This window comes from Oreochromis niloticus, linkage group LG5 (assembly GCF_001858045.2).
Source record: "Oreochromis niloticus isolate F11D_XX linkage group LG5, O_niloticus_UMD_NMBU, whole genome shotgun sequence".
In the NCBI taxonomy this organism is placed as follows: Eukaryota; Metazoa; Chordata; class Actinopteri; order Cichliformes; family Cichlidae; genus Oreochromis; species Oreochromis niloticus.
In genome coordinates, this window is record NC_031970.2 from 12,264,472 (window position 1) to 12,287,261 (window position 22,790).

General features: G+C 38.8%; 1 protein-coding gene across 8 annotated transcripts in view; it reads right to left on the reverse strand.

Annotated features, from left to right (window-relative positions):
• LOC100696627 (plasma membrane calcium-transporting ATPase 1) overlaps nt 1–22,790 on the reverse strand; it is a 123,903-nt gene that overhangs the window by 55,526 nt on the left and 45,587 nt on the right. For 7 of the 8 annotated variants that reach the window (XM_003447707.5, XM_005469687.4, XM_005469679.4 and 4 more), the window contains one exon: nt 17,046–17,459. In XM_003447707.5, the coding sequence (XP_003447755.1) occupies nt 17,046–17,241 (196 nt within the window). In that variant the 5' untranslated portion in view covers nt 17,242–17,459. Of the gene's footprint in view, nt 1–17,045; nt 17,460–19,183; nt 19,206–22,790 lie in introns of those variants that run through there. The other variant, XM_005469684.4, reaches the window with a different exon arrangement.

Consider the following 22,790-nt stretch of genomic DNA (forward strand, 5'->3'; position numbering starts at 1 on the left):
AAATTGACAGATTATACACATTTTATACTGCAGCAATCATGATTTAGGGCTTATCAAAACCTTGAACTAAAGCTGGAGCCTGTCCCAGCTGACACTGGGCAAGAGACAGCACAGACTGTGGACAAGTTGGCAGTCAATTGCATGTCTAGAATCATCAATTAACCTGACAGGGAGAGCACGCAAACACAAGTTAACTCCTTGAAATATACAATATTGTATGAGCGTAATCACCAAAGCTGACATTCTGCTCTGATGGCATTACAGGACACGAGAGACCGACAAGGTTAATCATCTGAAGACCAAAAACAAAGAATTTGAAGTGGCAACCACACAGGAAGTGACCAGCAACAACTTAGCAACTAGAAACATTCAGTGATTTCAACCAGTTTAAGGTGAAAAAACTACTGGTGGACTAAAGTGGGTGGGTTTTTGTGTCTAAAGGGGCATCCCCACAGGAAGAGACTGACCAGACCATTAAAGGTCCACTAATTTCAGCAAATTTTGAGATTAGCAACAGAAACAACTACCAATGAGAGCGAAGGATAATACTGACTGAACTTGTTAAATCTCTCCAAAGAGTGCTGGGTCTACTCCGGGGCTTTCTTCTGGTAAGACAGGCCCAGAATACCTCATCTAGAAGCCATCCTGGAGGCCTCCTAGTCAAATGTCTGAACCACCTCAACTGCCTCCTTTTGATGTGGAGGAGCAGCAGCTGCACACCGAGGCCCTCTCGAATGGCTAAGCTCCACACCCCATCTCTAAGGTAGAAGGAAACCCATTTTTGCCATTTGTAATGGGTGGCAGTCAGATGCGGAGGTTCCAAAACTGGCTTGTGGTACAAGGAATGTCACCTTGCTTTACAGGAACATTTGCTCTATGTTGCAGTGTAAATGTTTATTCAGCACTGTTTTCTAGAAGGACTTTTCATAACGTTCACCTCAAAACAGTCTGAAAACACCTTCTGTAACTGCAGTCAAACATCACCTTACTTAACCTTATTGTTTAAGAGTAAAACACTTTCCTTAAATACACCATTAGAACTTGCAGATGATATTTGCTATTCTTGTGGAAGCATCCCTTCTAGCGGAGTTGCATCAAATTTCTGCTAATATCAGTCACTGGATTTCTCCAACTAATCAATGAGTTCACTGAATTGAAAAATGGCAATGTTTCTCCTCTTATCACTCTGCAGAGAGATTGCTCCCAAACCTCTGCTTACTGAGGAACAAACAATATCACTGAGTTATTGATTCCAGAACTGTGACTGTCATTTTCCAGCCGTGGCTCATATCTCGCTGCTCATTCATTCTCCATATAAAGACAGTGCAAACAAAAAGATTTCCCAGTCGACCCAGATGCTCAGAAAGACGGAGACACCAGGGCTTCATCCATCTTCAGAGCTCCTTACTTGTGGTTTTATTGAAACTGGGCTTAAATTAGATTTGAAAAACACCAACTGCAGTTTGCTAATTAACAATGAATTATCAGCAGCTTGTTTCTGTATTGATTTTCATTCACCAGAACAATCTCAACAGTTAGCTCTTTAAAATCACGTGTCCTCGTTAACTTTAACTGGTGTTTGCTGCAACTTTAATGACACACACATACAACTGAATGAAAAATAGTGTAACCACTTGTTTAATTATGTATTTTTCCACTAAAGTCTGACAATCAAAGACGTCCTCCTCATGGTCGTGCGGGCACCAACATGGCTGCTGGGGATTCTTAGAGAAATCGGGAGGTGTGCAGTGGAACGTGATCTGAATGTTAACAGACCCCACTGCCAGGATCTCTCATGAAGACAGCCTCCAAGTCAGCATGAACACGAGCTCAGCCATGTTTCTGCCGTCACATGTTTTAATAATGGACTCTTATTCTCGCTCTCTCTGATGATGCTGTCCAGACGGACTGAAAGAAGAGTTCCTCCTCCCCTCCTCGTGAATTCTCCCCCGTCTGTCACACTCCTCTTTGGATGCAGTAATGAGGTGAAACTATGAGACACTAGCTTCTGCCATTTTGAGGGTTTGCCTACACACAGCACACACAGACGTACTAGTTTCATGCCATCTAATCTTAATTGGACAGCTTCAGCGGCAGAAATATTCCACATTAAGGCTGACCGAGATAAGGTGAAAGATTAGATGTGGTAAGGGAGAGATGAGAGGAGGGCAAATGAGGTGAGGGAAGAAGAGATGAGGTGGGGATGGTGTAATGATATAAGGTTAGACGAAATAAAATAAGGAGAAAGGACAAAACGCGAGATAAGAAGAGACAAGTTGAGATTAAATAAGTTCAGTGAGATCAATGAGATGTGAGGGGGCTTAAGACAGTAGAGGTGAAATGTGATTAAAGAAAATTAAAGTAAGGCGATCCTATGGCATATTCACACCAAACCCATACAAAACCTTTGCAAAGACACAAAGCAGGGGATGTGCGTAGAAGTGAATCTGTGTGTGGATGTTAAAGATATCACATTTTCACTCTGTGTCTCAAAAATCTATCAGCAGACACTGGCTGTCCCACAGACTGTGGATGCTCCTGAACCCACTGACAGTGCAAGTATCTGTATCTAAACTAATCATTTCCAATAGGTCAGAGAATGACTGTGATCTGGTAGTAAGTCAACTAAGTGAGCTGACTTTACCTTAAATGGCATGAGTCTATTCTGAATCAAGTTGGCTGATCTGAAAACATAAATGTTGACAATTAAAACAATATTTGAATATTACTATTAACATCTGAATTTTTATTACTGGACTCGTGCTTTCCATGATTCACGGTTCAAAATAACCCATTTTTACTTCCATCGGCCTCGTTGCAGCACCTCAGTTCATCTTCTGTTTGAAACAAGCAGCTTTAGCCTTTAAGCTAACTATCTTTTGATTGGTTTAATCAGAAGGCAGGCAGAGCTCGGTGCCTGAGATGACCATGACATAAACTCGCTTGGAAATACAGACCCAAGAGCAAAAAAACAAAACTGCCAAAGTGAGCATTTAGAGCAGTCTGAACCCTGAATCTGTGGCTCATAGGGATTATTGTTCACCTTGAACTTGTTGCTTAAAATTGTGGCAGTGTTAAAATGAGTATCCACCATTGTAAAAATATAAATATGAGAAAATAAGGTATGAAGTCTTTTTTTGTATACTGCTTAATGATCCTTGTCTAATGTGGCGCTTGTTAAATCTCTACATGCTGCAAACCATTTTTATCTGAAGAATCCTTTGAACAGATCACTTCCAAGCTTTTTGCCTTTTTTAAAGGTTTTTAGCAACTAAAGGTGACATGACATATATTAAATATGAAAATGAGAGCACCCTACCATGCAGTGGGATAAGGTAATATAGAGTAATTCTGACACAACATAAATTGTCTGATAATATCTGTGGCTCAGAGCTGAGGACAGAACATCTTCGTGATGAGCTATGACACACTCCGATATTTTAAAAATACACTTTCTGTCACAGACACCATTGGCCATGTTTCATCACACTGTGGTTTACTTCAGAGTCCAGTTTGATCATGCTGAGGCCAGTGATTGTCACTGAAAGCTGCTGTCAGATTAAAATAAAGATGAGTTCAATCACAGAGCACCTTTACTGTCTGTTTGAACGATATGAGTCTGTGTTTTTTCCCCATTTAATGCTGTGATTGTGAAATCATGTTTCATCTAGTGCCTGGCATCGGCTTGCTGTTAGCAAGCGTCCCCGTGGAGATGCACATTAAAGCTCTAAGATGACGTTCCAGTAAAAGAAGAGCAGACCGCCGCACACTCGCCAGTCACAGATGTTTGGAAATTTCAGCTTCCAGCAGAAATGGGCTACCTCGGTCCAAAATGAGAACTCTTCCAATCTACAGTTTTATCAGCCACCATACAGCTTTATCCGGTTTTCACTTTCATTCATTCTTCCTCTACTACAAAAAGACTGAGGACTATTTGTCCTTTCTCTGTCCTCCATGGTGCCAAAACCGCTTCACGTTTCCTTCATCCTCTCTGTGGTTCTTCCACCTCATTGTTTTTTTTTCCTTTCACCACCATCCCACAGCTGGACTTACTGAGAAAAACAGCAGTAACAATTCATGCTCAAGCCACACACCCGGATCTAACAACAAAATAACAAACCCTGTACTGATAATTGAGTTTAGGAGTGGCTCAGGAGGTAGACCAGATCATCCACTAATCGGACGTTTGGTTGTTTAATCTCTGGCTGCTCCACTCTGCATGCCAAAAATAAGATAGGGCAAGATACCGAACTCCAATTTAACCCTGATCTGTTCATCGGAATGTGAATGTCTGATAGAGATCACTTAGATGTAGAAAAAATTCCCCATCATGTTGTATAAACATGCTTTAAGAGCTTGAGTAGAAAAGTGCTATATATAAGAACAGGTCCATTCAGTAAAAGAGAACCTATTATGCTTTTACCCATTTTCTGTCAGAGATACAGTGGGGAACACTCATAATAAACATGGCCACTGTTTGAAATAATGAAGTCAGTGTAACTGCAGGTAAATCTGCTGACCCAAAAGCCTTTCTCATTGCAAAAATGTGGATTAGAAACAAAAAAGCAATTTATTTGTTTGTGTTCATGGATATTAATTGTCAAGTTTTTTCATAACCGTCAGCAAGATTTTGAAAATAACTTTCATTTCAGTAGGGCACGAATCAGTTTGTATGAGACCGGTCATAGCTTCATTTTTAAACAATTGCACTCAGGAACACACAAAGCTGATGAACTGAGGCGCTGCACTAACGCCTAGTTTAAAATCCAAAAGTTATTTGTGTGTCTTGGATGAATCCACATAATCACAAAAAACTGGCAGCCGTGCAGACGTCTACACAGAGCCTGAAGTAATTTAAGTCAAGTGCAACCCTGTATACTCTGATATGGATACAAATACACTGTTAGTATTAACAAAGTAAATATTGTATTATAAAAATGATCCAAACCCATCCAGCACAGCACTGATTTAAGCTGTGCGAGAATAGTTCTCTTATACTTTGCCTTATAAATTCAGAAACTGCACAGTTATTTCCTGGTTTACATTTCAGAGTCAAAGATCCTCTGATGATATTTTTTTCAAAACCCTTAAGCTGAGAAAAGAAGCAGGTATAAAGTAACAAAATCCAACACAAGGTACAAGGCTTTTTCTACAAAGGGCTCCGCTTGTTTCATCTTTTGCTCACACAAAAATATGTTATCATTAAATAGTGATAAGACAAACTGTTGAACAGAGAGTTCATGCAGAAGTGGTACAGCGAGCTGCAGGGCATGTCAGCAGGCGACAAAAATTTAACAACAAATGAAACAGAAATTACTTTTTTTTTTTTTTTGAGGCTCTGTAACCTTTTGTCACATGTAAAAAGGCAAGCGCATGAGTTTGACTATCGATGATGGTTTTTCCAACACCTTACTGTGGAAAAAAAGAAGACAGTTTTTGAGCTTTCAAATAGCAAAATAAATTATTAAAACATTAAATTTGGCTCGGACATCTTTTCCACGACTGCTACCTTTGATCTCCTACAAAAAAGTTTTTAAAAATTTACAACTGCCAGCTAAATATATTCTTCTTTGTTTAAATGGACCTGTTTGATATGCATGCTGCATTGATGTGACCTGACATTATGAACAGTGACTGAAATGATGTCACGGGCCTAAATTGGGAACCATCTCGTTAAAGAGTGATTAACCTCTGAAATTCCACCAGGTCATCGGTGAACCACAGAGTGGAAGGGTTGGGCTGAGGCTGCATTTAACCATAAGTGACACAGATGATTTCAAAAAATAGAAGACTGCAGCTTTCAAAGCAGCCCTCTGTCATGCATTAGATGAGATAAGATCGCCTTTATTAGTCCCACAGCTGGGAGTGAAAATTCCATATGAGAAGATAAATATGAGCTTTACCCTACCCCCCCGATAAACATACTGTAAAGTAACAGTTATCACTACACTGTTCTCTCCACATCCTGTAACTGTCCATAATGTGGGGATTTTTCTGGTAACCATGCCACTAAATTGCCCCCCACAGCACAAAGATCTTTTTGATATCGGGATGAAGCATTTACGGCCCTGTTCTCTCGGTCTCCATAATATTCCTGAAAATTGAGAGCATGAGTGGTAAAGGATGACTCACCTGACTACATCACTTTTTCCCCACATCCCTCTAGACCAGATCCTGTAGTGTTCACATTACTGAACTCTTAAATCTGCATTCATCTTTGTAACGAGGTGTTTATTCACGGCATCCCTGCTATAATATCCCTCTCTACGTAATTGTCTCGTCTTGCTTTCTCATGTCCTGGATTTTTACATCTTCCCTCTTCTGACGAAGAACTTACCTTCTGTTTTTTTCCTTGCGTAATAACACCAACACTCACATATCAGATTTCTTTTTCTTTTTTCTGATATAATGGAGAGAAGGGCCTCATATTGTGAGTAATTGTTATTATAGTGGGATTTAAGTACATTTTAAAGAATTGAGAAGCTAATACCCTTGGTCACTGTGAAAACGTGGATAAAATTTGTTTTTACTGATGTCTTTTCCATAGATGTTAAAGCATTTGTCTCTTTAGTCACTGTTCCTCTAGAAACACAAGCATGCTGAGGACTTTGTTACTGTAATGCCTGCTATTATTTTCCTTTTCTCTTGCTATCTAGAAGTAAAATCAGAATTTGTGTCATTGCTCAGCATTTTTCATATTGTATATCCCACAGATAGATGTTAATTGGTTGACTGTACAATGCAGTGCACCTCCTCTTTATCTCCACTCATTTATTTGGTGGTCAAGTTTCTATTTAAAGCCATCACCAAGCCCTGTTTAATCTGGATGTTTCTTTCATTGTTTGAGGCCACAAGCATCCTCGGAACCACTTGCTTTTCTTTCAGTGCTAACAGCACCTTAAATGGAGCCTGGTGACCGAATGAGGCCTATTTTAATAATTAGATAAAGAGAAAGCACATCGGCAAACACTACCAAAAACAGGCACAGATATGGATGCAAAACAAACATTTACCACAGACGGCATAAAATACAGGAGCAACTATGTCAAGATGTCAAGAGTTTAGCTGTGATGCTTTCACCATCTTGTTTTGTTTGTTTACTTCTTTCTTGTTTGGAAACAGTTGCATGGCAAATTTTAGCTAAAACTGTACAGCTGCGGTATTTCTATCAGCTATTGTTAGCACTGGCTAACCATTTTGATTAATAAGGTGAATCTGATTTAATGTGAAAGGCTATAAAACAGGGTGCTAATTTGGGGCTTAAAAAATAAGAGAGTTAAAGAAAATTTTATTGTGTTTTAAGAGAGGAAATTCACCCACCAGCCTCTGAAAGCTGCATCACCCCTAATATTTTAAAGTTTTAAAGCTTCAATATAATTTTAAGCCAGCCTCAAGTGGCCACTGAAAAAGTTCTTTGGCACTTCAGCATGCCATTTTTAACCCTCCTGAGGTTATAGCTTAATCCAATATCTGCCCAAACTAACTCCACCTGCTGTTGTCAGCAACACATTTTTTAAATTTAATGAGAGCAACAAATTGTAATGTGTGACAGATAAAAGCATCCTGGCTGAACGGAGGACCAATAGTTCACCTGAAGCATTTCATTCACAGGCTAAGCCAGAGATGGAGAATGATCACCGTGATGACCATATCACTGGTATGAAGAGACGAGTGTCTACAGGAGATAGATTTCTCTTTAACACAGACTCACATCCTCTGTTGCAGAATGACGCAAGGCTGAGCTTAATAAGTCCTCAGGTCTATCCTCTTTGAACAAAACCAGAGACCACGTACGCGGCAAAATGACTTACACTGTATTTAAATTTGTACGTCTCAACTAAAAGAAAGAAAGAAAGGAAGAAAGGGAGAGAGAGAGCGAGAAAGGAGGAAAGAAAGAAGAGTGTCTTTGTAGTTTTCTTCCTCTTGCTGATTGCTTAGAGGAGCATTCAGCTTCAATTGGCAAAGACATGGATGTCCTGAGGCTGTGTGTGTGTGTGTGTGTGTGTGTGTGTGTGTGTGTGTGTGTGTGTGTGAGACAGTGAATAGGACTCGGGTCATGTAGCTCATACTGAAACTCCGATTGGGTGCTGACTTCTTGCACCAAAGAGTTCAAAAAGATCTGACACACCAGCAGGCCGGGAAACCTCTTAACCTACATACATGTACGCTTTGTGTGTCTGTTTGTGTGTGTGTCCATGTGTGTGTGTATGGGAATTCATTTACATAAAGCTCAGAACTGAACTGTGGCTGATAATTAGCCCTTTCACAGTACACACAGACAGGTGACACCATAATGAGGGGATCTGGAGGCGTGATTTTAAAATACTTCTGCTCGTATTTACAGGCCATGTAACATTTCTGTTTGTCTGACACTTCATGTGCAAAGTTGCACTCCTAATCCTTCATGACTGAACTGTTAGAGATCTGGTATTCTTTGAGGAGAAAAACTGGGGATGCAGCTTTTACCGTTTATGCGACCAACATTTGGTATTGTTTTCCTCAAACTAGACTGATAATTTAAAGAAACTCTTAAACATCTACTTCTTTAATCTTGCATCTAACTAGTGTTTGCACCATAGACTATCATAGCAGATGACGTAGCTTAGGGTCTGACAAATTGTATCAAACCAGAAAGACCTTAAATCTGCATTTTTAAAAATTAATTATTTTTTTAATGACCTGTGGGTGACACCTGCACAAGAGAAACGACTTCCTGTCACATACAAGTCTATGGAAAAAAACCGTTGGACTTGACCTCTGTAAACACTTTCCTGATGCCTTTAGCAGCTCAGTCACTCATTTGAGTCATACTGAATAAACCATTAAGTCCATTTTGTAATAACCAGTATGTGAGTTCTGCCATATTTAGTATTCAGGTCAATAAAGAGCATGTGCGTCAATATCAACGTCAATATCACGTCAGCTTTCTACTTTTATTATCTCTGAGTTTGTTTTCTCTTGCCACATCGCTCTTCCTTTGTCCACTCCAACAACCTATGTCCTTTTATTCTTTAAAATATTTTTTTTGCCCATAAAGCTCTTTGAAATTTCACATGTCAGATTGAGATCTACAAATAAAACTTATTGCACTGATTGTGGCATTCTCCTGGCATGGTTTGGATCCACTTGCCCTACAAGAGCGTGGCTTCTGAATTTGTTGATGTTCATTTGCCAATTATGGCAAACAGGATATGGCTGAGGTCAACACAGGAAAAACGCACCCACCAAACATTTTAGGTTTACTTTATCTTCTCAGGAGTTGGTGGTTTATTTTGATGAGTGCCAGTATTTTGATTATGATTAGAGAAACCCATGCAGCTCCAAAAGCCAAAGAAACGGACAAAAGTCAATAAATAGGAATAATACCAAAAAAAAATTTAAATTTACTTTACCTATCATTAAATAGTTTTATTTCATTTTTGGTTCCATTTCTAGCTGCTCTCAGTCACTGTATGTGAGAGGGAGGGGTGGAGGAACCAACTGATTACAGCTCATCAGCCCAAAATAAAATCTTTCCAATGAGTGATAAGTCATCCAAAATCACAGTTAGGTAAACGCAGACCCTTCACAAGCTTCTGCAAATCAGATTATTTGGGAACCGGTCGAGGTCACACTATTGTCGCTCTTACTAAGTTATATATGAAAAACCCAACAGTAAAGGTCACACTTTCTTGAGTAGAGAATAACACACTGAAACTGAAAAATACATTCAAAGATACTTTAAAATATATATTTTGTTTTGCCAAAACATGGTGGGATTTGACCTAGGAGTGATTTTTTCCATTACCAGACTACATTTTTGACGAGTTTTTCTAAAATGATTCAATGTACTCAAACTTGAAGCACATTTTTGTTTATAAAATGGTCACAAATATGAAAAAAGCACCCACTAACATTTCTGCACTTGAACGTCATAAAGGCAAACCCTTCAGAAAGCTTACTCTGCAAGAACTACAACTTTCCAAGTACTTTCCAAGAACTACAGCTACATGTCGTGGTGACGCAGCCTGTAAAGACTGTGATTAGCCTGTTCAGTGCCATCATTCCCTGTACCATCATTAAATTCTGCATGAAATTCCAGCTACTTGTTCATCTGCTGCCTTTAATCTTAGTTAATAAGCTGGAAGTGAGAAACTACAACCCCAGCTAGTGTTTTGGCAGCAAATTGGAGGCACAACACGTACAATTGCAAATCCTGGCAATGGTGATTTGTGTAGGGTATCACATAAATAGACTTTCAGCTTAATTCACTGGTCAGATTTAGGCACTTAAAACTCTTGGTTAGCTTTGGGAAAATGGTGAGAGCAACACTGCATGTTTAAAAATGACTACCGGGTCTGATAGAACTGTCTCCCTAGTATCATTACCTGATTACCAAAGAGCAGAGTGTGCTTAAATGAGCCGCCCTAGTGTAGTCTTTGACAAAATGGCATCAACTGACAAGCTGGGAATGGGTTGTTGTGCAAGAGAGATTAACAATAACAGTGAGAATAAAAGAACAATTTGTTTCATTACAAAAACCCATCTCTGTTGTTATTGAAAAGACTTCAAGAGACCTGACTGATTCACTGCAGCACAAATCGACCAATCGCAGCTTTTGACAAGCAGTTAACTAATCAGAAAGCCATTTTGATGTTAAGCTAATTGTTTAAGTCATTCATCAGTCATCAACGGCAGCTCTTCTCTGGCTCCACTTTCTCCAGCTGTCTCACATCACCATAAATTGCATTTCGCCTTTGCTGGCTCTTAAATGAGACCGATATTTGTACACAAGATAAACAGGAAGACATCTGTGTGACTTCCATGCCGTTTGCGCTTCAAAATTAGCATGAAACTGAACATCTGATCATTAGCTGATGCCACAGTCAGAAACTCTTCAAATCCATTTTTATCTGCCACTTTCAGCTCTAATTTCTTGAAGCTATTAAAAAGCGATGACACAAAATACAAAGGGAATTATCTCCTGTCTTCTTCTCACCTGAACAGTGACAGAAAATGCTGCTGCTCAGTGGCACTTTCCTAAAATAGAGACTTATTTTAAGGCCCGCATGTGTATTTTTATAAAGTTTACATCTGGCTCCGTGTGTTATGTTCAAAAGCTGCATGTCATCGCAACATGAAACACACTCGGACTTTGATTAATCAATACACATTAACCAACAGGATGCACAGCTGCAGCTGAGCCTTCTGTTTTAGGATGTGTGTGTGTTAATGATCAGGTTCAGCTCAGGATGACGAGGTCTGTGTCTGTGTCCATTCATGAGCTGGTTTTACAGACTGAAGCATCTAACTATCTATCATAGCCATCGAGAGAGCTGCTAAAGACGCGCCTCGCATGTGGTTAAATATAACTGTGTGAAATCTCTAACTGCTAACATAACGACGAACTGAGCTGTTACAGAGCTAATCAGGTTAGTTAGCATGGCAGCGGGCTATCAGAGAGAAGGAACAGGTTTTCTGTTGTGAGAAGCATGATTCATCTGAGGCTCATCCCAGATCTGTTTACATCAACACAAGAAATCATGCGATCAATGTGAGAAAATTAGCTTAAGGTGAGAAACAGAGAATCCCTATGTGGGACTCAGGTTTCATGCAGGTTTCCCTTCTGTCACAGAGACACAATAAATGAGATGTACATGCTTTAAGGGGCAAAAAACACACGATATTCACTATTTAACTCCTCACCTCTGACACTGCACATCCACTGTATCATTGATATTACAACATCCTGACATCGAATGAAACCCAGATTAACAAATAAAATGCTGTTTAGCTAAAAAGCTTGCGATTTCCCTTTAGTTCTAACTTACTATGCATGGTAAGTTATTAATTCTGTATATGTTTTTGGTGTATATCACAGTATTGCTTTTCATTTTTGGTTTAGAGTCACAGGAAACAGGCTTCCATCATCTACCACTTAGGTAGCTGAATGCTTCGATGTAAACTAACAAACTATGGGTATGGTATATAGTTATATCACATTTCTAGATGGAGAATAGGAGAGAGGTAAAAGAGGATTTTTATCAATACAGCTCACTCCCACAGCAAACTCTGTGCCTGCCATGCAGACTGTAAAAATCAATTTGGAGTTTATTATTAGGGTGGAAACTGTGATACGTTCAGCCAGTGTAGCAGTGCTGTCAAAATTCAGCACTAAACTTTAAATCCTGCACTGGAACAACCATAAACCGTGACACAAACAACATTTAGTAGGTGAGTCCACTAATTTTACATGTGAAATTATCAGATTAGTTAGGGTTGGTCCATCTCAGAGAACAGTTTTAGTAATGCATTGCCTTTACCACAGCCACCTTAATGATTAGGCTTGGGGTTTTCTGTTTCATAGCTTAAACATTTTAACTACTTAGGCTACATTTTATAGGTTTATTGAATTTTTAAAAAGTAGGGATGGGGTGATATATCAGCCACGCAACAGCACCTCCATGTATCAGCCTGGGTAAGAGAAAGAAACGTATCGACAAATGAGGTGGCCGATGTTTATCTCTTGTCAGCGCAGCTTCCCTGAATAAACGTTCAGGGACAGAGACTTTCAGAGATTTCTTTGTTTTCATGTTAAAAGTGAGCATCTGTATTGAACCACAATTTCAAATAACTGGTCCATCAGAATCAGCTTTTTTTTGACAAAGTAGGTGGACACATTCAAGGAAACGGGATCGTTTTTTTCTTTGCTCTCAATGTTCTTAACAGAATAGAAAACAGATAATACCAAAAACAGCAACATGACACAGACAATAGCAAGACATATACCATATGGATGTTTATGTGCAATAATGCAGTGGTGCAGAGTGTATAAATAAATAAGGACTGGATAACTGGTTACTATATATAAAAGAGACTTGACAACATACATTTATATAATTAGAAATAACACTATATTTACTTTAAGGTATTTGTTTTGTCATAAATTGTTGATTTCATTGAGCTACATATTATATATTATTGTACACCTTGCAGCTGTATGCTCCAAGTATTCAGTCAAACTGCCATTTAAACCACGTGTATACAGTCAAATAACACTTGTACTAAAGACTTGCAATCACAGCTGTGAGTCTGAGATGACTATATTAAGGCAGGTTTCAAATATCAGTTGTAGTGAGACTTCAGCAGCTTATGATGAATCTAAATGTATTTTAATTGGTATCAGTGAACTTCCTGTGTCATTTTAGCCACTAACAAACAAACACAGAAACACACACACAAAGAGAAACTCATATGATGTACTGGATTAATATAAACGAATCTAAATGTCATAAATGTTTTACCAGTTTATCGGTTTTTATTGAATAACCAAAGGCTTTAAACCACTGAATTTAAAGCCTTATGATTTATGAAGTCATGTTACGTAAACATCCATCAACACTATAGATGCAACAGCCACTAATGCAAATACTGACTGTGTAACTGAAAAATAAATAAATAAATAAATAAAACTCATTTTTGGACTGCTCTAAATAGATGGATTTGTCTTTCATTTTAGTCTCAGGACTCTTGAACCTGTGTAAAAGGATTCAACAGTAGCACAGTGACTCTGTGCTGTAGCTCACCTGTTTCAGTTTTAGTAGGCTGCGATTCAAGGTTAGGCCCTGACCTATTTTCTCTGTGTGTCAGGAATAATTGAATAAATAAAAGTCGCTGCTGTAGTGCCATATGCGTGAATGCGTGCAGTGTCCTGTTAACGTTTTATCAAACCAGGATTAGGCTGCGTTCACTGGCGAGTCTCTTTATTAACCTCTTACAGGCTCGTGCACATTTGCAAATTAAGCACATGAACTTTACTCTGTGCTCCCTGATGTTTATGGACTACTGTTGGTGCAAAAGAAGCCTGATGTCAGAAAAAAAAAAAAACGCCACTTCAACTTATCACTGTTTTCACAAAGTACAGGCCTTGAGTGTTTTCTTGTATCTGGTGTGAGATTTGCTTGGACGTCTTATGAGTGTGAGATAAAATCATGGGTCTAGGAAGCAGCGTCAAAAACAGCTAGTCTGTGGGATCCACTTATTCACTTTTGTGCTAGTTTTGGTTTCCAGATAAAGAACTTCTCCATTGTGAAGTTAAACAGTCTTAAAAACAATGTAAACTGTCCACTGCTGCTGCTGTTTGCGCTTCTCCTAACGCTTTTTTGATCCCTTGTTGTCTTTTTTGTGCTATTTCCCCCTTTGATGAACTTTGTTGCCCCCTTTTGTCCAACAGGCATTCGACCTATGCTTAGCAACTTCACCGTCAGGCTATGTGCTTTCAGTTTTTTAACTCTAACCCCCTTATATGTGACTGTTTGATTAAGACAAACAAACTGAGCAATAAATGGCACAAAAATGTTGTTTGATAATTGACTCTTTTTTTTTTTAATTGTGATAAAGCTTAGTAAACACTTCAGTTTTTAAAAAAATTGGAATTTACTGTCAATTATTTAATGGTTTACAGGGTTAAGTATATTTGCTCTCACTGTAGCAGTGAGTAGTAGGAACAGGCTGAAGCCTGAGATTTAGGTTCGGGGGGATTATTTGCATTTATGAAGAAACTTTGACCATGTGTAATATAACCCTGCCCCACAGGAAAAGCAGGAGCCCTTTAGAGTGGCGAAATGATGCTCATGTAGGACATGATGTTACTAATAAACCTGGATTGATGTCTTTGCAGTGTAACACACTAACAGTCTCTTTTTATGCGTGTTTGGCTTAAATCTTACATCCAGATTTCCCCGTTGTTGTTTTTTACCCCCTCCCCCCTCTGCAGTGAAAATATAATTACACTTTCTTCATTAAAGTGAGTAATTTCTTGCGTGGAGGACGCGACTACAGCTGTCCTCTGATTACTAAATGGAACAGAGCAATGATCTATGGAGCCATTAGGGGAACGGGCTGGAACTAATTTCAATCCTGGAATGGACCAGTGGCTGCAAACACACTCACACACACACATGTACACAAACACAAACACAGAGGGATCAAAGGATGAGAGTGGGAGAGAGACATAACAAACAGCCGCATGTCGGCCATTTTCTGGTCTCAGATGGAGCTCTGACTGAAATCCGAAATGATCATCTTTTAGCACAAAATAAAGGAGGGTATCCATGTTTCACCAAACAAGTGTGGCTCACACACACTTATCTCCTGCTCTACTTGTGTTGTCAATGTAACTGTTGATGCACTTCCATCAATATACCTGAGCAAGAATTTTGAGAAACGGTATTATTTATTGCCCTGCCGGCTACAGTCACCTTCAGAGTTGCTGAATAAGGCTGCAGTCTCATCATGTTTGATCTTCTCAGACTAAATTCTCATTGGTCTGACAATCGCTAGTTTTATTTGCATGAGGGGAAAAGTGCTGCATTAATAGCCTTCAGTACCAATCCATTACTTTTGGCAGTGTGAACAGACTTCCCCTGAATTATCACAACCATAACCCTGGCTATAAGAAAGCTTGGACAACTAACACCTTTCCTAACCATAATCACAGATTTTTATTGCCTAATCCTAACCAAGGATTATAAAAAAACACAACAACTATGGATTCCAACCGGAATACCAATCAATGGATTAGGAATGGAAAGGTCATCGAATCAATCGTAAACCCAACAAATCCTAATCCTAATAGTAAACAACAAAAATGCAACGTCCCTTCACCGCTAAAGTGTTAATTAGTGCACTACTGTTAAAGTTGGTTTCTTCTGTTGCAATGACTTGCTTCTTTCTTTGTGCGTTTCTTAAATGCAGAGATTTTTGAAGAAAAGCTTGAACTGAAGTACAATTTTTATGTTAACAATTAGAATCACTCTTTATAAATGTGTACTAATAAAAAATGTTTAGTGTGGGCTTCATAATGTCATCAAAATAGTAGCTACAGATTCAGATTTTATTCCTCCTGTAAATTAATAAATAATTTCTTAAATTTATGTTTTTCCAGCTCTTTAATGCTACTAATTAAAGGTTTTATCATCATTTTTGTACATGGATTACAAAAGCAACATTTTTTCTTTTTCGGTTTATTTGATAGAGAGATGTGACACGTGTCTTTCACCAAATATGGTGTATTAAGACAGCCACATACTGTGTATTTCGAGGAATTTTACTGTGAAAGGCAGGGACAAGAAGCCCTTTTTGTAGAACAAGCTGAGTGTATGGTACAGATCTCCACTGCCACCTGCTCAGACTGAAACACAATCACAGTCAGCAGTTTACTAGTCTTTTATTTTTAGGGCTCCTAAAATCCCAGAATTTGTGTTGTCTGACTTAAATGCTGTTAGGAATGTCAAAGATGGATGTTGCCCCATCACTGCCTTTAAAGGGCGATTCCACAACACTCCAACAGGGAACGAATACATGAGCCAGTTGTGTTGGCTCATGTGCTCATGCTTACAGCAGGTTCAGCTGTGTGCTGCCAAATCTAAAGGTAAACATAACAGTAGAAATGTACTGGGCCCGGATGTGTCATTCATCAGACCACGTGAAGGGTAGTTGCGTAATACTCTGTCTGTGATTAATCTGGTGTAAGTGTAGTTATTGCTTCCTTTTTATAGCATACTAAATGATCTCGCACAGTCAATTAAAATGGCACAACCTTCTGGCTTTAACTACTTGTTATTCAGATCCCGAGCCAACCTTTTGAAACACTATCACCCATGATTATACATTGTTTGAAATAAAAAAAGTCTCTTCATTAAAACTGTTTAGGTCATCTAAGGTACCAAAAGCAAACTTTCTTGACTGTACACAAGGCTCCAATAAACAAAATACTTCCAGACTTTTTAGTACATAACGCCATATATGGGGTCATGAAGAGGTGGGCTGGAGCCTATCCCAGCTAACATGTGTTGACGGAAGTTAAATTAAGCAGAATAAATGTGATTTGTGGAGGGAAAACTTTTCAAAAGTGTTTATTGATGATATAATGCTGACCACTGCCAATCTAATTCAACTTGGATAATTTTTTTTATTGTCACAGACTAATAAAAATTGTAGGGTGTGAACTGTTTCAGATCCACTGATTTAAATGGTTTGGTGGTGGTGTATTGAACGGGTCTTACCTTCTATAGGGGATGTTTTCAGGCGGCGGCAGATGCCCTGCACATCTCCGTAAGTGTCCCGTATCTTGTTGACGGCCTCAGTGCTCCGCAGCTCCATCAGGGTCCTCAAGTCCACCATGGTCACCCCAAAGTCCCCTTCATGGTTGCCCTCAGCAACCGAATTCCCCGGAGGGTGGTCTGCAGGGTTGTTTGCCATGGTGGTCCTCTTCACAGCAGTGTCGTTCTTCTGACTGTCTTTGTTTGTAGTGATCTAAACGTTGGCTATGTTATTAGTCACAGGAATCGTGGGTAGTGTAGTTCTCTTAGATGGCAAGCGGAGGAGACAAACGGTGACGTTAAAGCCTTCTCTGGACGTGCATGCTCCTCTCAGTAACTATGGAAACAGCGGAGTAAACATGTTCTGCTGGTTTTACTCTGCAGAGAAAATAGAAAACAGGAAAACAGTTGTTTAGAAACCAGAACCAGAGTGGAAACTGTCTGAAGACGTACCAGCCCAGCATCAGAAGCAGCACACATAAAAAATAAATAAAGAAATAAATCAAAGGGACTCCTGAAGTAATCTTTCTAATTAATAGCAGAGAGACTAATTTGCCCAATTAGAGAAGAGATTTTCTCATCTTAGATTATTAAAGGAGTCCCCTGAATCACCGAGGTCGTTATGATATAAACTTATTATCAGTTTGCGCAGCTCCTGTGAGACTCGTGGTTATTTGGTAAATATCTGCTCTCCATTAACCATCTGCTTTGAGTTTATCACTCTGGTCAGAAAAAGCAGCATTTTGTCTTTTGTCGTATTTATGAGGGAGTCATAGTTTATTTCCTTTCAAACAGCTGTGGATTGAGCTCAAAATCAAGGGTGTCAAATGTAGTTTTACTAACAACCACACTGGGGAATGAGAACAAAATCACGTGCTAGATAGATACGGTTTGTTGACAAGGTTTACCTTCATTGAAAGTGTATGTCCCGTGCTATTTTTTCACATTAAAGCCCTGAAGCAGGCCACACAAAAATATTTATTAGCCTTTATAACATTTAGTCAAGATCACGTAGTACACCTGTGCCGTACAAAATAAAATACCTCATTGTATGGTAGGGTTACAACTGCTTGCCAGTGGGCGTAGTGCCATCATAATAATTTCATAATTTACATAATTTCCTCTTGGATTAATGAAGTATTCTGATTCTGATGCTACAGAACTGCCACTGTGTCATAGAAAGGGGGTCCAAGGGCAAATCCTGAACCCCAAGTGGCAATTTTTCCACCTTAGTTAACATTTACTCATAATTATCAGAAAGAGCTTTCCATTTCCTCTGCCGCACCAACTGGCCAATTCAGAAATAATTAAAAAAGTGGAAGAAGACTGACAAAATTCATGGTAGGAAACATTTTTGTGCTTAAAAATATCACATCATCACATGTAAATATATAGCCTAGTCATAAGTAACCCCACTCGGTTACACTGGTGTGTGTAGACCACAGCTACAATGGGGTGGACCAGATTTGGTCAACACTGAAATTATATGTGAGCCATATAAACATTTTGAAGGGTTAGAGTTGGCCCACAGGCCTTGATTTATTCACATATTCTCTTCTTCTCAGCCTTACTATGTGTGCAAAAGCACAGCTATACAGTGAAATAAAACACACTTCAAGCAAATGCTGAAGACAGCAGTTGGCCTCTGAATTCATTAACTGAAGCATCTGTGAAAACAATATCAGACAGCAAATTTAATTACAGACTGCAAATCAGGAAAAGATTAGATGCTATAATCAAGAGTTTAGGAAAAACTAAATTAGCCCAGCGACAAGAAATCCAGACTCACAGATGAAGAGCCAGAGGTCACGGTACATGCACTGCAGCTCTGAGAGCCAATCAGCATCAAGCAGGAGACAATGAGATGGAGGATCTCCACTGGGTCAGAGTGTGAAAGAGTGTGTGTGGCCAAACTCTGACTCTCAAGCCCATCACTACAGATTATGTAAGTGCACATCAAAGGCTGTCCTCCATTTTTCACAGTTTAGTGCTCTTTGATGGACGCTCATACACACACACACACACACACACACACACACACACACACACACACACACACACACACACACACACACAGACAGACCCTGTTAGAGAAGCACTACCATTACTGCTGGGGTTAAGCATCCTCTGAGTGGTGTTTTTTGGTACAGGTGTTGCAGGACGATGCTTGGGTCAGTGGTTCTCAGACTGAGGAGGACAGACAGAACAATTTCAAAGCTCTGGTGAATGCTTAATATAACAGTGGGAGCTTCAGTTGGCTTGCTGTGCAATAATTGGCACCTGGTTCACTTAGAGAAATTACCAACTGAACATCTAATCAAAGCATAGACCTCATTTACATTCGATGGCATCTGGACTTCCAAGTCAGAGACAGTTAAATGTTTATTGTATAAAAATGAGCTAAGCTAAAAATAAAAATAAAACTCGGTGAATCCATACATGAGCTGCGCATAAAGCAGCAGCTTACAGCTTTTATACTTAGTGTACCGTTTTTCGTGATGCTTTCCTCTTCAGAAATTTGCTTTGAAGCCTTTATAATAATCCTAACATGGTTTGCTCGGTATCAAATGTAAGACAGTGGTTGTTGTTCAAACAGGAATTGCTAATGGCCATCTCAGTATGACTTTACATAATGCAAATTTTCCCAACCTGAAACAAAATACACTGCACAGGCAGGCTCACTCCACATCAGCGTGGTGGTGAGAGCGAGAGCTCATGAGGATCAAAGACCTTTTTCTTTCTCGACACCTCACGTTTGCAGTGCGATATCTGCAGTGCAATATTGTAAAATCTATTATAATGTCATTACTTTTTAGAGGCCACAATATAGGAAATAAAGACATATGAATGACTGAAGAAGAAGAGGTCCAGTCTCAGTGTATGCTGTTGTGCTATGATAACCGCATACTGTGCAGATTTCCAGTTGGGTCATGTAAATTGTAGTAGTCAAGTTTTTAAATTACATTTAACAGGGCTTAAACTGGAGCTAAAGTTTTGCTGTTCTCACGCCAGATATGTCCTTCCACTCATGTATTCCCTTTCATATCCTAATCCTGTAACGCCAAATGTATCATATTTCATATATGAGTTTGGCAACTATTTCATGGTTCGGGATTTAACAGGCTAATGATAGACTGAAGCTCATCTATATACTTACTTCTCTTAATTACTGCTCCTTACTCCAATCCAGGGGTACTCTATTTAAAAAAAAAATGCCCAAAATAAATATTATGGGTGGATGGATGGTATAAAACCAGATAATTTAATATTAAATAAACAGTTTCCGAGTCTGTGTGATGGTTTTCTTTGTGATGGTTTTCACCATATCCTGCGTAATGTTCAACTTTGGGTTGACTCCAAATTCTTCCCGTTTAGAGCAACGCCAGCGTTCACAGTGACAGCTTAGCCTGAGCTTGAACCCGTGTGCGCACAGTTTGATCGACATCCCCCTAAGGGGACGGGGCCTTCCCCGCTTTCGTCACAGCTGCTGATCAGTGCCAGATTTGAGAAAACTTTCTGTCATGCAGCGTTGAGCACTACAGAGCTAATGAAAAAGAGGAACGTGGTGCATAAAAATGCTGTGCAGTCCTTCACAAAGTAGAATATCAGGTCATCCTACACAAATAAACAAAATTACATTAACATGTTTGTGAAGTTGATTTGAATAAATTGTAAATAATTGGTGTAAGTGGTGGAGTTTACAGATTTATCTGTGTCAATGTTTATCAATGATTGCTGCACTTTTACAAGTAAAAAAAAGGAGGAGCTGGATGAGTTTATTTGATGCCCCATCTCTCGCCTTTTTTTTTTTTTTGTTAACGGGAAAAAATTAATAAGGAAAAGGTAACGTTTTTCTTTACTTTGTATTTACACGCTTTACATTAATGACCGACAGATAATTTAACAATCCCGTAAGTCGGTTTCATGTTTTCAGTAACTATGTTTGAGTCATTAGTCACAACATGAGAACGCGGTAATAAAATGAATGCCTGTTTGTTCTAAGTTATTAAAGAAATTGTTGATGATGTCACTGTGATGGAATGTGTTAATTATGGATAATGAGATTACTTAATTACAGAGGCAATAAGAGGATGAAATGTGCGACTATTTAATTAAAAAAGATCGAATATCTACGTTTACATTCATTATTCAGATGTGCATTAAAGAAACCAAATGAGTTAGCAAGTTGTGCTTTTAGTGTGTTTGATGTACATGGGCAGAGCTTCAGTGTCTAATTCATAGTTCAGTTTCTTATCAATTTACTACTAATAGCAGTATTTTCCATAAGCTTTATGATTCTCTTATCAGCATGGATATAATCAGCAACATTAGTCAGAACATTAATGTGTGTTACTTAATAAAAGGCCCTCATTCATGAATGTGAAATGGAAATAAAACAAAACTGCACAACCCACATATTTTGGGTGGAGTTTCACAAACAACATACACCTTCTGTTTGTTGACTACACAACCACACCCAGCTCAGTTCGAAGGTAAGCATTTTGACCTTTAAACCCTAATGACACACCTGCTCATTCAAACACACACACACACACACACACACACACACACACACACACACACACACACACACACACTTTCTAAGCTGTCAGGTCACCGAGTGTTTGCAAGGTTGTCAGGCTTTAACAAGTTGTTTCCTTATCACAAACATAAGTGGGGGCACAAAGTGATGACAGGTTGCATATACTGTCACTGTGCATTACAGCATTAGGCAGCAGAATAAAATAGGTTTGTTTCATCTGATTTTCAAAGGCACTGAAACCCACAGAAACTGTCATCTGATAACTGTCATAAATAACAAGCTGCAGAGTCATTAAGCTCATGTGCAGGTCAGCTTGCTACTGAATATTACTGTACAGCTTGGCCAGAAACCATGTTATTGTCACTGATGACTAAAACTGGGTGGGGAGACACATTTCAGTTGAAATACAAATAGAAATAGAAACTAGACTAGAAAAATGGAAAAAAAAACCGAAATAATACTGGGCACTTACAAAAGACAAGCAGTATGCAGAAGCACTGGTATATAAATTTACTGAGATGTGTATATGTCAATACACACATGTATTATTAATGCTGATTCTTAATTTATAGCATCTTGCATCAGATAAATTCATCTATTGCTAACAACAAAATCTCTCTCTGGAAACCAAATCTAAAGTAAAATCTAAGATTTAAAATGAAATCAAGAACATAATAACAACTGAATGATTTTAAAACAACAAGAAAAAATCCTCCTGAATCCTCATGCCAGTCAGTAGAGTAATGTGATTTTCACCTCTTGTGTTTGAGAGCAAGACAGGAAAAATGACTTGCAAATACACAAATCAATAGAGAGATGAGAGCCGGTGAAACCCTGCATCCTCTTCTCGTGGTTTCATTTTTGATCATTTTCAATTTTGATTAGATCTGCTCTCTGCTGCTGCACAAACAAACAAACTAATCAAGCATTTGTGGTTGGGGCTAATTTAAGGTTAGTAAATTATGTAATGCCAGGCTCATACTACATGATTTTCTGTTTGTTACGTTAGTGTTTGTGTCAGATTAGGCGATTATAGAAAATCCTGCTTTTTTCTTACTGTAATCTGTAATGAGAGGCATAACAGATTACACTTACGAGGGTGAGTTGCTAGTTAGTGTAAACATCTTCTTTTCCTGGAAATCACTAAGTGTATTAAATTTAACTAA